General features: G+C 41.0%; 1 protein-coding gene and 1 non-coding gene across 2 annotated transcripts in view; both read right to left on the minus strand.

The window, feature by feature from the left end:
* Positions 1-309: 309 nt before the first annotated feature.
* obscnb (obscurin, cytoskeletal calmodulin and titin-interacting RhoGEF b) overlaps positions 310-15,228 on the minus strand; it is an 85,361-nt gene continuing 70,442 nt past the window's right edge. The window contains exons 59-78 of the mRNA XM_089009112.1: positions 14,545-14,578; positions 14,408-14,460; positions 14,038-14,136; positions 13,619-13,675; positions 11,397-11,536; positions 11,129-11,329; positions 10,946-11,022; positions 10,701-10,871; positions 10,461-10,620; positions 7,781-7,897; positions 7,535-7,699; positions 6,903-7,061; positions 6,653-6,830; positions 5,800-5,913; positions 5,035-5,202; positions 4,856-4,958; positions 4,627-4,756; positions 4,417-4,507; positions 4,287-4,329; positions 310-2,432 (exon numbers count right to left, since the gene is read on the minus strand). Coding sequence (XP_088865238.1) covers positions 1,382-2,432; positions 4,287-4,329; positions 4,417-4,507; positions 4,627-4,756; positions 4,856-4,958; positions 5,035-5,202; positions 5,800-5,913; positions 6,653-6,830; positions 6,903-7,061; positions 7,535-7,699; positions 7,781-7,897; positions 10,461-10,620; positions 10,701-10,871; positions 10,946-11,022; positions 11,129-11,329; positions 11,397-11,536; positions 13,619-13,675; positions 14,038-14,136; positions 14,408-14,460; positions 14,545-14,578 — 3,311 coding nt within the window. The 3' untranslated portion in view covers positions 310-1,381. The remainder of the gene's footprint in view (positions 2,433-4,286; positions 4,330-4,416; positions 4,508-4,626; positions 4,757-4,855; positions 4,959-5,034; positions 5,203-5,799; positions 5,914-6,652; positions 6,831-6,902; positions 7,062-7,534; positions 7,700-7,780; positions 7,898-10,460; positions 10,621-10,700; positions 10,872-10,945; positions 11,023-11,128; positions 11,330-11,396; positions 11,537-13,618; positions 13,676-14,037; positions 14,137-14,407; positions 14,461-14,544; positions 14,579-15,228) is intronic.
* Positions 8,074-8,146, minus strand: trnav-uac (transfer RNA valine (anticodon UAC)). Its single transcript has one exon. It is a non-coding gene; the product is annotated as a tRNA-Val (tRNA).

Consider the following 15,228-nt stretch of genomic DNA (forward strand, 5'->3'; position numbering starts at 1 on the left):
TTGCTGGATACTTATCATCAGAATCAGAATTAGAAAACCTTTATTTGTCCCACAATGGGGAAATTTGCAACCCACAGCAGCAATTTGAAAGGGGGTGGGATGGGGAGCGGTTGAAAGGATAGAAAGCAAGATATTCTAAGCAGAACAAAATAAAAATCATTTGTATAATTTAAGATAATCTTTGTTACTACAAGACAAACATGGTAAAACACCAGACTTGAATTCATATGGGAGCCTCTTTATGTGGCAAGACTGCTGTTTTGGTGATTATTTATGTGGATTGTGGAATAACAACAAGAACAAGAAAAATTTGGATGACAAACATGGAAACAATTTTATTTTATTTTTTGTTTTCCATTTAAAAACAACACCATTAAAGGACGAGCAATTACAATCCTTTGAGTGTTATGAACTACACAAAACCCAAATCCTTATGGTGGACTTCAATCTCTTGATTCAATTGAAATGCATGCAGTTAATTATTTAAATGAACTGAAAATGTGCATGTGAGCTACGTCACTGCACCACATGAAAAGACAGAGAAAATTCAGTGCACATCAATATAGCAACATGATAAATGATTAACATAAATGACTGTATGAGATGGAATATCTAATTGTCGTCACCCTCGAAATAACGTGTTGAACTTTAACTATCAACTTTTGAAAGTAGATTCTATTTGAATACACAAAAAAATGAAGTATTAAGAAATATGAATAAAAGGTAGTACATTCATACCTAAATGCTATCAGTTATGGTCGCCGCATAAGGCCTCCTTTATTCCAATTTTGTGTTTCTATCCAAGTTAGATTTTTACAAGTCCTTTGACAAATGTTGTGCTTCATTCACTATGAACTCCGTGCAAGTCGTGTGGTTTCATTTCCCGCTCGGTGACGTGAATGGAGACGACACTGGTTGTCTTGTATTCTTCAAGGATATAAATGACCAGTCAGGCGTGTCCGCCTTTTGCTAACATCAGCACTCGTTGATTTCATGGTCTGAAGAGCTCCGATTTTGCGTGTCGTATTATGTTGTACATGAGGTCACATGCAGCGCCACACTCTCGAATGCCGTAGTTGCTTCAGGAAAACACCAGGTCATAATTTACAAGTATTTGCAATGGTAATTGATTGTCATTCCATTCAATGTTTGTTTCTTTCAGTGTCTGAAGAAAAACTAAGAGGTTTCTGATCCAGTTTGGTTTTAGTTTTAGTGAATCAAATTGCTCAGTTTGACCGTTGTGATTATGTGTTACCATCCAACCATTATTTTGTTGTATGGAATGGTTTGTTAACTGCTGAAATTATTCTGAAAGTTAGGAGAGGACTCAAACCGATGGCATTGAAGACGAAAGAGGATAGCGCTGAACAGAATGTAAAAGCTACTGGTTTTGGGGTTGTTTGTCACTGATTTTAAGCGTGACTGTGTTTCCACAAGATGTATAGCCGGACATCTGCGTTGATATTTTGGTTTTAAAGCTCCGCTGCGCTCCTCCTACCTTCTGTATCTTGGAGCAGTACGAAGGTTTCACCTCTAGGTTGGCGTGGCTCACCTCAATGGGGACGCGCCTTTCCAACTGGGTACTGCTTGCTTGGGAGGGATGAGATGAGAAAAGATTGCGGCCTAGATGTTGTCTGCTGCGAGAGAAAAATCTGCTTTTATGCCTCTGAGCCGCCACGGGATGTCCCAGGTTGAGTAGCACCGGATGTCCCACAGCCGTGCCCCCAACCTCCCTCTGGAGCACGGAGATCTCACAGGGTTTCTCAACATTATCGTAGCTGGTCGAACCGTCAGATGGTCTTTCTTTTGGGATGTAATCCTCCAAGTCTTCCAGTGCTAAAACTTGACTTCCACCTCTTAGTGTTTTTGCTTCCTGCTTTCCATAAAGGTCTGGATTATTATCATCGGGTTCCGAGATGACGATTTGCAGATCCTCTGGGTCTTTGTGAGTCCCCCGAGCCATGGTAATAACAGATGAGAGCTCACGGGGATCTCTTGAACCAGACAGAGGCGCCTCTTCTTCCCAGGCGCTGCCTCCTAGCTCCACCAGATTGTTGTTGGAATTGTTTGCATTCGGGTTCTCCTCGGGCGATCTTTTAGGTCCGGAAGGAGCGATGGAGCCGGTCGAGATGCCCGACGACGCACCCCTCCTGGACAACCTGGGTGATTTATTGACCTTGTACTCAATCACCTCTTCCACCTCAACCCAATTGGGCTTGCTCTCCGCGACAACATAACTGGCACCCTCTGCACCCTCAGCTTCAGTGACATAGTAGGTTGGAACTGTGCTTTTCCTTGGAGCCGCCATCCTCCTGGTTCTGGAGGTCTCTGAGGTGCTTATATCTGAGCGGGACGTTGCAGTGACAGTCATGCCAGGGGACTTGTGTCTCCTCATTCTTGGATTTTTCACCACTGTGGTGATCGTCTCCTCGCTGCCAATAAACGACCACTGCAGAGATTATTATCCAAAATGACTGCACTGGCTCACATGCAAATTTCACAAAGACTGTCCAAGCCAGGGAGGGATGGTGTACGTGAAATGGGGACAGGCGGTTCTCAAAAATACCACCATGAAAGAAGCATGCTCTCATGATTCTCAATCATTTAGTTTGTGCCATGATTTGTTGAGTATGCGGTTAAAGGTGCATCCCGTTGAGAACAGACATTTCGTCAGCCGTGTGCAAAGAATTGTTCGCACTTAGACTTGGCATTGCACCAATGTGAGTCTCAGTCACAATTAAGACCACACAACATGCTTGATGAAGACAAGGTCGCACAAATTTCAGGGAAAAAAATAAGCTTCCATCATGTAGTTGTATAAAAATCAAAGCATTCATTCACTTAATATACAGTGAGACCTCAACTTACAAACACCTTATCTTACAAACTTTTCGTCTTACAAACGTCAAATTTCTGAAAATTAAACCTTATAATAAGCACTATTTTCATAATACACACCCTCCACGGCTGGCGGAGTGATCTTCGGCGGAAGCACACGACCGAACAGCACCAGAGGTTAAGTTACCAACAGTCCTTATGGAAGGTGACTCTGCTTCCATAAGCCATCAACGACCATCAAAAAGGTAAATAAAACTTTATTTAACAGAACAGTTTATTTCTTTAATTACAGTCCTCATGTAATGTGCCTCTTTCCAAACAGCAATTCCCTTTGACCTTCGACCTCCAACGTCATTCCACAAAGCCATCAATGACCATCACAAATGTAAATAAAGTGACTTTATGATACAACGCAGTGTATTTCTTTCATTACGATACAATAGCACATTTATTAGTATATTTTATGGAAACCCGGGAACGGATTATTCCCATTTTAATGGTTTCCTATGGGAAAATTGTTTTTGAGATACACACTTTTCGCCTTACACACTCTGTCAGGGAACCAATTAAGTTCGTAAGTTGAGGTCTCACTGTATTTTGGTATTGACTTGTAAAGTCAACAATTGCAAGGTTCTATAATTGCAACGGCCTGACCCTTGAACAAAGTTACCATATTTTCTGGTGTATTAGGCGCACCGGACTATAAGGCACACCTTCAATGAATGAAAAAGTTTTATAAAATATAATATATAAATATATATAAGTTTTCCATATAGAAGGCACATCACATTATAAGGCACTCCAGTAGAGAATGAGTTTAGCACTACTTCTACAGGGAGGAATGGAGTCTGTGGCAGTGAGTAATTGTTGTGAGACCTGTTGTGGGTACTGTGCCTTGGCCAGCAACAATAACCACTGTCCAATACCCCACATAAGAATAGAAGCTATGTCATCTTCGACTTCGATGGACTGCCAAGAGAAAGACTGTGCCATATATTTTCCAAATATAAGGCACACCACATTATAACGTGCCACAGTAGAGGCTACATCTTTCATAAATTTGCTGCTGTGTTACTTCCCGGTAGAGTGAACGCTGGCGCGAATGGCTGTCGCTGCTCACCCGCACAAAAAAGGTTCTTATCCCGTGATTGTAAAGTGTCCTTGAGAGTTTTGAAAGGCGCTTAGAAATTATATGTATTATCACTGTTACCTCTTCTACAGGGGGAAATTGAGTCAATGGCTACTGACAGTGGGTTCGAGACCTGTTGAGCATTTAAGGTCATCTTTTTAAGAAAATCAAGGCTTTTGGGTGCGCCTTATAGATCAGAAAATATGGTATTCACATTTCCCATTACTTCCCATGGATAAATGTTGTAGGTGTAAGTAAAGCAGTGATGACAAGGCAAAAAACAACAAAAGAACATAGACAATGCATGAATGCCACTTACATGATGATAGTTTTCTTTGGTATTTTTGTTTCCTGTTCGGTGACTAGACAGAATGCCGAGTGAATAAATTAAGTAGTTGGAATGATGCAAAAAAATGTGAGTTCCACTATAGTACTCCATTTCTTCTTACCTTCAAGAACAATGGCCTGCTCACCACTGCTCCCTGCCGATGGATAAACTAACTCAGCGGCACACCTGGCACTGCCCAGACGGTTGGACAACTGGCGACAATGAGTGAAGACAATTGACAAATGTATGTCTTTATTTAGATATGAAATTGACAGTCTTCTCATAGCGATGACAAGGCTGAAAAAAAACAACAACATTCATGAAGACCAACCTCACACTCGTAGTGCCCCAGGTCTCGATCTGTCACATTTTTGATCACCAATACCAAAACTCCGCTGCGGAGGTCATTGTGGGTGTCATACTTTTCCTTGTCGCTCAGCAGGCGGCTGTCCTTGAACCATCTTCATCGCGCATTCACACACCGCCGGAAATTATTGACATGGGGACATTTCATACAAATGTTACAAACTGGCTCTCTGCAAGACGTTGAATATTTATACCTGATTTTGGGACTGGGAGCACTCTGGATGACACAAGTGAACTGAGTGTCTTCGCCGGAGACACAAATCGCATTCCTCAATTTGGTCACAAACCGCGGAGGCACTGAGGACACAAATGAATGGCTTGTTAAAGATTTTAAAAAAATAGCCCGGGGACTTTCTCTGTGTGAGCTGCTCACCCTGTACGGTGATTTTGCCCAGCGTGCTGGCGTTGCCGGCCGAGCTCATGGCAAAGCACATGTACTGGCCTGAATCCTCGGCTGTCATGTTATCCAGTATTAGCGTGCAGGAGCCGTCGGGGTCCTCGATAATGATGTGATGAGGGTCTGCCTCAACTGTGCATCCATCTACAGCCAGCAAGTCAAGCAGAAATATTAATGCTTTAACTGCCAGACGATGTGCCAAAATGTGTCCACTCCAGTGCCAGGGTTATTGTCATTTTCACACAAATTGCAGGACCCACAGAATATCGAGTTTTGGGAGCACATAAACAGTCAATGCAGCGTAAGAAACCTTAGAATCCCTTCTTTCATCATAAAAAGAGTTCATTCCTAAGTAATATGGGTCGGGACTTATCTGAGCTTGAAATGGGGGCATGTGTATAAAATGCAAATTCTGCCCCCCTCGTGGAAAGGTACACATTGCCATAGGTCTTGACCGGTATCCCCCCGCAAGTAAAACCAAAACCCGAAATAATTCAGGAAAAGTGACCCCTTCACACTTTTCAATTCTTGAGTAAATTTGGGAATGGCAGTGAATAACAAAACACACTCAATCTATGCGATGCGTAGATTCTCAATCATCTAGGCCACATTGAAAATTTAAAGAACTGCAGAAGCCTTTCACATCAGAAGTGAACTGTGTTTGATAAACAAGAATAGTCCAGATTTCTTCCGTGATTTCATACTTGAGGCCAGACAGTGGATGAGGAACGTATGTCTTACCCTTGTACCAGGTGATGGCAGGTTTGGGGACTCCTGTGGCCTTGCACGCCAGTTTAACAGTCTGCCCGAGTTCAGCTGTACAGTTTGCCAGTATTTCTACAAAATCAGGAGGACCTTCCCCCCAAAAAAAAAAAAAAAACCAGTGAAAACTATTGTTGGGGCACATGTTTTTTAAAATATACTTTTTGTTGTTGATCAAGGTGTCCAATCTTTTTGGAAATGTTATTCCAGGGTTTTTTCATCTGCTACAAGTTTTGGATGAATATGATTTTCTGTAATTGTACCTGTTAGGGCAATTCGCAATACGAACACATTCTTAACATCTGTTGTCACTTTAAATATCTAAACTTTTGCATACTTACTTTTGGTTTGATTGTAAGCTCCCACTTCTAGATAGTTTGTAGCTGATTTTAAACAATATCACCAGTAGCTGATAGACTTGTTTGAAATGCCACACCTTTGAATGTGGCTTGCCCCTCTCTCTCTCCCCCTCCCACTGCCCTTGAAGAAACATGCTTTTGTACCATACAAAGAGATTAAATCATCTTGTTTGTTCTTACTTTTGATTCCTGCTTCATTAATAATGGCCCTAACAGTACTGTATATTTTGGACACGAATTAAAGGTTTTCTGATTCTGATGCATTTCAGCACGTGCTGCTGTTTTGGTTATCAAATGTCCATCATAATTGATGCAGTGAATTTGATGAAGTGATACCCATTTTTGCCCTCAAGAAAAAGGAAGCGTTTGTTTCCGTAAAGTAGGTTAGTATTTGTTTTGAGTGGAGATTTCAACAGGCCATCTGGTCATGAGAGTTTGACAATGAAATGAAGACAAAAGTTTGGTCGACTTACTCCAGGCGGGCATGCTGTATCTCTGCTGCAGTTCTCTGAAGTCTCTCAGCCAAGAGTTTTTGATGGTCACGGTTCGGGCCTGCAAAGTGTACTTCCTCACCGAATCTTCACGTTCGTGCCAGATCTCAAAAGCACGATCGTCGCCCTCCACCACGTCATTCACGTCAATGTTGTTCAGCTATGGCAGGGTGCAAATCAAAAAGTGAGATGCAGTTTGTGACAGATTAGTCACAGGGTTGTCGAGTCTCACCTTCATCATGTTCTTAAAGACGTATGATTGCGAATCGATGTTGCTATCTCTCTTGGATTTGCAGATGATGCAGTAGTTCTTAAAGAGGAAGACGTGGCGGTGGTGACCTCGAGAAGATGTTCTTATTCCAGGAGCCCCCTCCCAAACTTGGAATGGACCCTAGTAGTGAGACAGTGGAGAAGTGGAGGTCTGTATTATACTGTTATTTAATTCAACCGTGACACTCAGACGAAGGCGTATACGCCGAAACATGTCAGGTAATTGAACACCTAAAAAACACTGTAAGAAAATAATCTGTTTTAAATTAGATATCAAGTAGACAGGATGAACTTAATACAACTATACTGTTATTTTCATCCCTGAGAGGTTTTGGTCAAAAAACAGCTTTGCCTTGTCGGGGAAAAAAAGGAAAAGGTCATGGATAAAAGTAAATTGAGCAAAATCACGCTGAATCAAAGTTACACAGAGAACATGTGGGGATACAGCACACACAAAAAAAATATGCATCTGAGAATTTGAAAATTCCCAAACAGCATTTCTGTGGTCATTAATGTGAATGCTGAAATTAATAACCATGTAAACATTTTAAAGTTATATGACTGAAAAGAAATTAGGTCAAACTGAACACACACCTGTCTAAGAGGCTCTCCTAATGCTTCGAGGTTGGCAGGGTAGTTCTCAATCAAGGAGACGTGGAGGGTATTCTCTGAACGTTGTGGTAGTGCCGACACCATAGCGTACGCTTCTTCTAGGAGGCAGCAGTTCTGGCCATTTCTGGCCTTGTTTCGAATGAGCTCCTGGGAATGTTGAAGAGTCAGGTGCATTACAACCGAGATGATTCAACATCTCGAAAGAAACACACAACTATTGGACGTCACCTTGAGGAAGACCTTGTACTTCTGAATCCTGTCCAGCGGTTGTAGCAGGTAGGCGTTGATGCTGCGTATAGGCGGGCTAGCTGGGTCTGCATTGGCTTGCTCCTTCTCAGTGTACTCCTGTTATGACATAATGGGAAGGGTTGTACAAAACCAGAACCATCTGGAGTTACTCCCCGATGATGCATGTTTCTGCAGGAACAACAGGTCCCACTTAATCCATAAATGAAAGGAAAAGAACAAAACTATCAGAAAACATGTAATAGTCCCACAGTGGGGACATTCGCAAAAAGAGGTGATTCCACTGGGGCTTGAACCCAGGACCTTCTGCGTGTAAAGCAGATGTGATAACCACTACACTATGGAACCCAAGTGTCTTTTATGCATTGTAAGGGGCACCCAAAGGCATTCCATTTTCTCAAAAAGTGACAGCGTACCCCATAATCCGACGCGCCTAATATAAAGAGACCGATGCTATCTAGTGACAATTATTAGCAGGAACCAATTGCATCCTAAAAGGGTTCTGCCCAAAAGTAACTGACATGCCATTGCTACACTCAACCAGACATCTTTGTGAGCTCTCCAAAAGCTCACGACTGACTAAAGGAGAGAAGGAGACAAGGAAGATTACTAAAGACAGTTAGCTCCGGATAGATGTGAGCCCATGACATTTGTGTGCCTTTTTGTTGAATCAATTGTCTTCATAAGTTTTGTCGTTCATTTATTGGTTTGTCATGCCATTTGTATTTATTTTTTGTCCGTGTTAGGACCAGTTGACAATAATATACCTGCAGCGGTTAAAAAGCTCTAAAGCAGGGGTGGTGAAACGTTTTGCAAAGGTGGCCAGATTTGGTGTGCTTGAAATGTAGGGGGCCCAACCTTGGTGGACGTTTTTTACATAGACGACAATTATTTTAACTAAATTTCAGCGAGCCATTCTATGTTTTGCATGTTTTTTTATGTAATTTCGTATATCTTAAGCATGTCTTTTGGTTCATTTGAAACATGGATATCAAAATTGAATTGACATTGAAAATTCACTCAACTTCACTTTTTTTAATACTTTAACTTTATTGTAACAGTTGAACACAATTAATCTGTTCTTTTGTTCGTGGTCGCCATTTGAGAATTAAAAAAAATGAAAATCACCATTTTAGAAAATTGGGGTGCTCATTCAGTCCATTACTCATATACTAATTTGTCATCAAATAATGAGTAGAGTCTTGCTTTTTTGAATGTTGCTGTGCCGATGACCATTTTATGTTTGGGAGCCTTTTACTGACCATCTTCATCTTTATTAAATTCATAGAGTTACTTGTTCTGTAGCCTCACAGGGACACAAGCCAGTGTCTTCTTGTGCCGGTCCCAAGCCGGTATAAATACAGAAGGTTGTGTCAGGAAGGGCATCCGACGTAAAAGCTTGGCCAAAACAAACATGTGAATTAACCCTCTGAAGATGGAGGACACTGATTCGCTATGGTGACCCCGTGAAGGGAAAAGCCGAAAGGAAAAGAAGAAGATTCATATACTAATTTGCTGTTCCTAATTGAGCTTGTAGATGGCAGCACTTAGCACACACAGCTAACAGCACTACGGCCCAGTGCATTCATTCTACATGTGGGATATTGATTTTCTGACTCAGGCTACGGCCAGAAGAAAATTTACTACGAGCGGCATTTGGCCACTTATGAACATGTCTGCTCTAAAGACAGCTCGTATGTTGTGTAGTATTGCTTTTGTGTAACTCCATCTAGTGGATGCATAGCGCAACCGCACACCCTATTGTAGATTTTGGCTTCCATTCTAAACGCAGTACCTTATAATGCAGCGCGCCACAACACATATTTCTAATACAAAAAAAACTTTTAAAATAGGCCATTCATGGAAGGAGCGCTTTATACTGCAAAGTGCCTCAACAAAAAGCACCAAAAGGCCTTGATTTTATTCACAAATTACCCTGTGCCTTAGACACATATGCACTTTATATGTAAAGTCATATTGAGCCACGACAGGTCTCGCAACTATTGTCAGCAGCCACCGACTCCATTTCACCCGGTAGAGGGAAGTCGTGCGTAACCCCAGCCTCTACTGTAGAGCCTTATAATGTGTTGTGCCTTATATTTGGAAACATTGATATATTATACAGTAAAGTCTCGTTATATCGATATTCAAGGGAGTCCGAAAAAATATCGATATAACCGGGACTATCGATATATCCGACCCTGTTTGCATGTAATTTTCTCCGTGCGTGCATAGAAAAAGTATCGATATAACCGGACTATCGATATATCCGATATCGATATAACGAGACTTTACTGTATTTGGAAACTTTTATATATTTATATATTATATTTGGAAACTTTTTCATTCATTGAAGGTGTGCCTTATACTCTGGTGCGCCTTATCTATGGAAAAAGTTTGAAAATACACCATTCATTGGGGACGCGCCTAATACTCCGGAAAATACGCTAATTCTAATTCGTGTTATTTATATCTTAACACAAACTCAACTTGACAGCATGTGAAATGTACAATGTTGTCATGTTGTAGGAGTGTGAATGCTTTGACTGTAAGCATTCACGCTTACAGTCAATTGTGGAAAATGGATAGTATGCATAAATAACTTCACTGGCTTGGCAGTATAAAAAGAGGCAAGAGGCAACGTGAAAACGAGAAGTGATACCTTGAAGAAGCGGTGGACCGTTTTGTCACTGATGGCACTTTCAGCCTGGCTCTGGCCTACAAGATACTGCAGGTACTTTTCAAAGCCTTCCTTATTCTTCAGAAAGCACATGGCGACATCGTCATCCGTCTCACAATCTCTCAGCTTTGGCAGGAACGCCCTACAATGCACATACGGCAATGTCACTGCCACCAAGCTTCTCCCAAAGACGAGCTGGTCATGGCGAGGCAGCGAGCATACCTGTAATGGAAGTCTTTCAAGTCGTCAATGTTCCTAAAGATGAACTCTTTCTGGACGCTGACGTCACTCGGTGCATCAGCAGAGTCGGCGTGCCTCAGGTGATGACTTGTGAAGAAGTCTATTTCTTTGACAAATTCTGATTCGGCGTTTGTGATTTCATGAATCAACTGGCTACAGAAGATACCAAAGATGCTGATTAAGAGGCGGATTGTATTTGTAAGGATCGAAAGATTTGTTTTACTTACAATAACTTCTTCTTGTATTCTCCCTCAGACACCTCCTCAATGCTTGTCTCAGGAAGGTCACCCGAATCAGGAGATAGCTGGAGGTACACGTTTATCATCAGTGGAAGAACTGAAACTTCTCTTTATGCCACATCCCTTTGCACATGGCAACCAAAACAGTGATACGATGCTACGCAGGCATACTTTGAACTTTTTATCCAGATAGGCAGGTGACACCCAGCCTTGGCGGCATGACGTCGTCTTGGTGGGTTTTGTCCGCACGAGCCATTTGAGCGGGTGGGCCGAATCTAACACCTCCACATACTGACCCTCCTTCAATGAGACGGATTCTTTGGTGGCCACGATGGGGTCGTAGTTGGCCGTCGCCACATAGATGTCAAACATCTGCGTGCACAGGGTTGCCATCACTTTTCGTGACACATAAGGTGTTTCTCAAATGGCAAGGTCTCACCTCTCCCCTGGCATCTCCCTCATCAGACTCAGACGAGGAGTCAGCCACCAGGGAGGATGGACGAGAGCGACCGTGGTGAGGGGAAGCCGAAGGGGTCTTGGTATCGTCGTCACTATCTGCACCTGGTACACGCAATGAGCCTGACACAGCAGGGAGGGATGGAAGCTGGAGTCATTTGAATATTAGCGGAAGAGTATTCGTAGCACAGTTTTGTCTCTTGTGACAGCTGTCAAATACCACCTAACCTCTTTTTGTACCGTGCCAGTTCACTTGTGGCACATGACCAGTTGAATCAGCACTCCGATATACGTATATTTGTATCAACGAAGATGTAAATTACAATCACCGAAAGTATTTCATGAGCAAGGAATCACATTTGGCCATACAAATGAACATGTGGACCAAATCAGTTTGAGACACGTGAATCAACCAGCCAATCAATAAATCAAAACTTAAAAATACGTATTTAAAAATAAAAACGAAACCCAAACTAACCTATTTTTCCGGTGTATAAGGTGTACTCAAAAGCCTTGACCCTGCACCATATATGCAGGCGCGCCTGATATGTGAAGTCATATTGAGCCACAACGGGTCTCGCAACTACTGTCAGCAGCCACCGTCTCCATTTCCCCCTGTAGAAGAAGTAGTGTGTAGGCCAAGCCTCGACTGTAGCGCCTTATATATATATATATATATATATATATATATATATATATATATATATATATATATATATATATATATATATATATATATATATATATATAATGTGGTGTGCCTTATATTTGGAAAACTTATATATTCATGAATTTTATTTTGAAAACTTTTTTCATTCATTGAAGGTGCGCCTTATAGTCCGGTGCACCTTATATACCAGAAAATACAATAACATTTTAATGAAATATAATTAATGGTACAATTTATGAACGTAAGTGTTGTGGCAATAAAATACATTTATTCATAGTCTTACTAATCATTTCGCAAAGAAGGTTAAGGACAATAATAATGGTCTGTATAAAATATAATACAATTAATTAACAGTAATATATGGAAATATCATAATAAACCTGATAATTTTTCTCAGAGATGCAAGTCACCTTTTCTAGACAATTTATTCCCAGAACTAATGGCTAATGAATCATTTCAAATTGTCCCAAGAAGCGATTGTGGGGCTGGATGGTAATGTGTGCTCTTCGATTGGCTGGCGATCAGTTCAGGGTGTCCTCTGCCTACTGCCCAAAGACCCAAAGACAGCTGGGATAGGCTCCAGCACACCCCACGTCCCTTGTTAGAATAAGTGGATTAGAAAATGGATAAGTGGACATTAGGTTGTGTCATCATCCTTCTCCTCCTCCTCATCGTTCATCAGGGATTTGCCCCCCTCCTTGCGAGGGTCACACCCAGTGCAGGCCTCAAAAGGGCACTCGCCTGTTTATTATTTAAGGAAGGTTGTGGGGTGGCTACTCCAACTCCCTTCCGTTCTGGTGGGGTGAAAGTTGGGTGCCTCACCTTCTGGTGGGACCCCACCTCTTTCCCCGCCAGCTGGTGTGCATATAGCTGCGTGCTCTACGTTCCCCCATCAAGTCACTCGGAGGCATCCCTCCACGCAAGGTTAGGTTTTCATCTTCATCACCATCACCATCATCACCATCATCACCATCACCACCATCATCACCATCACCACCACCATCATCATCATCATCATCATCATCATCATCATCATCATCATCATCATCAAAATAATATTAAAAAACAGCTGTGCTTACAAGTAACTAAATGAACAAATACATAAATAAAAATATGTAAAGATATTTTTGAAATCAGCCTCAAAAATGCATTTAGGGACACAAACATCCATCTCTGCTTGAAATGTGCTGTTGACTCGTGCTATCAATGAAAAAAGAAAATAGTGGTCAAAATGTCTAATTTGATAAACTAAAATACACGTATATTAAACAGATACTCCATCATGTATAGATCATGATAGAAGATGGATAGACAGTCGGACAGACAGATTAGTAGTCAATAGGCATTCGTAATACAACAGAGAAATTAGAAAACTATTGTGGTTTCAGCAAATGCTGTTGTTGCATCTGAGATTTCATTCTAAATAAATAAATAATTTGTCTGTGCTTCATCATTATCATTATCATCATCATCATCATCATGTGCAAAAGTCTTAATTTACGGTATATGACAATAGATGCATTTGTAATACATACTGGTCGTTTTGGGCCAGGATTTCATCCACTGGAGCACTTCCTGATTCTGTATGCTGTCTGAATAACACATTCATGATTGGTTGAGCATTGGGAGGGTGCTATTAGTCAAGTGATGGCATAGTTAACTGGTCAAGATGTGTTGCTTGAATGAAGCAAGATAGACTTGGACGTTGTAAAACACATCACACAAGCCATACGTGCAGACAAACACGAGTCATGGTCGACAATAAAAGCATAGGGCCAACAAGCTCAAGAAGGTGCAGGCAAGAAAGTGAAGAATAGCTGCACAGCGTGTGGATGATGACAATGGCAATGAAATCAAAATCCATAAAATGTGATATTATTTGACTTGCTATTTCGTAAATACACTGCAGCGACTATACTGTAAGGATGGCCCAGTTTATAGAGTACAAACATACCTTGCGTAATCTTGGCCGATACCATTTCCGTGATCTGTGAGGTGAGTTTCATGAGAAATTCCTCGGAGCCAACTTCACCAAGGTAGGACATTTTGCTCTCTTGAAACAAATTGCAAAACACTATTAGTTCAGTTCGTTGTACTAAGTTCATCCTGTCTACTTGATATCTACTATTAAGCAGATTCTTTACTTACAGACAGTGTAGGTGTTCAATTAGCTGACATGACAAGGCGTAAGTAGTCGCCGACACATGTCAGCTGATTGAACACCTACACTGTCTGTAAGTAAAGAATCTGCTTAATACTATTAGTTCAGATTTACATGACACTAATTATTATTAAATTACCAAATGTTTTAAAGTGATACTTGCCCTTTCCTCTCTTTGCATGTTCCTCTGGTGGACTGACAGTAATCCCGAGAACTCTGATTTATGAAAATGATACATCACATTTGCATTTGTTATTTTCTATCTAAAGAATTAATCATAATAAAAATTAAAAAACATACTCTGAAGCCTTGGTCTCTTTCTTTTGTGGTGGAGCTGAGAAAAACAATGAGAACAACTTATAAATACAAAGGTGGAGCTGGACTGATCATCCAGTAGTAATACATTGGAACTTCCAAAGTTAAACAATAAGTTGGGTTGGTCCAAGTAATTCCGATTTCAAGACATGTTTTTCTCACAGTGAAAAATGCAGTGTGTTCCCATTGTGAACGTCTGATGAGCAAACATGGTAAACAGGTCAGCCGTGATATTCGCAATGCACGCACGAAGGAACTTTGACGTAAATATCAGCTGACAGCAGGAGGTAGTATAGTATCCAAATGGTTGATCTGATTAGTTCTGAATTGATCAACACCATATTAATCAGAATAACTTGTTTTGACTAGTCGGGGAACAAAGAACATATTAATTCAAAACAGATTATTTTCTTACAGACAGAGTATTTTAGGTGTTCAATTACCTTACATGTTTCGGCGTATACTTCCGCCTTCGTCAAATACACTGTATGTAAGAAAATAATCTGTTTTGAATTAGATATCAAGTAGACAGGATGAAGTTAATACAACTATAAAGAACATATTAGTTCGAAGAAAATGTGACCAGGATTTCACTTTAAAGAAGCTGATTGCGTTGAAAGTTTATTCAATGTCACTCCTAATTTGTTTGACATCAATGGTATTCTTGCA

The sequence above is a fragment of the Hippocampus bargibanti genome, linkage group LG11 (genome assembly GCF_051943395.1).
Source record: "Hippocampus bargibanti isolate YZ-2025 linkage group LG11, ASM5194339v1, whole genome shotgun sequence".
In the NCBI taxonomy this organism is placed as follows: domain Eukaryota; kingdom Metazoa; phylum Chordata; class Actinopteri; order Syngnathiformes; family Syngnathidae; genus Hippocampus; species Hippocampus bargibanti.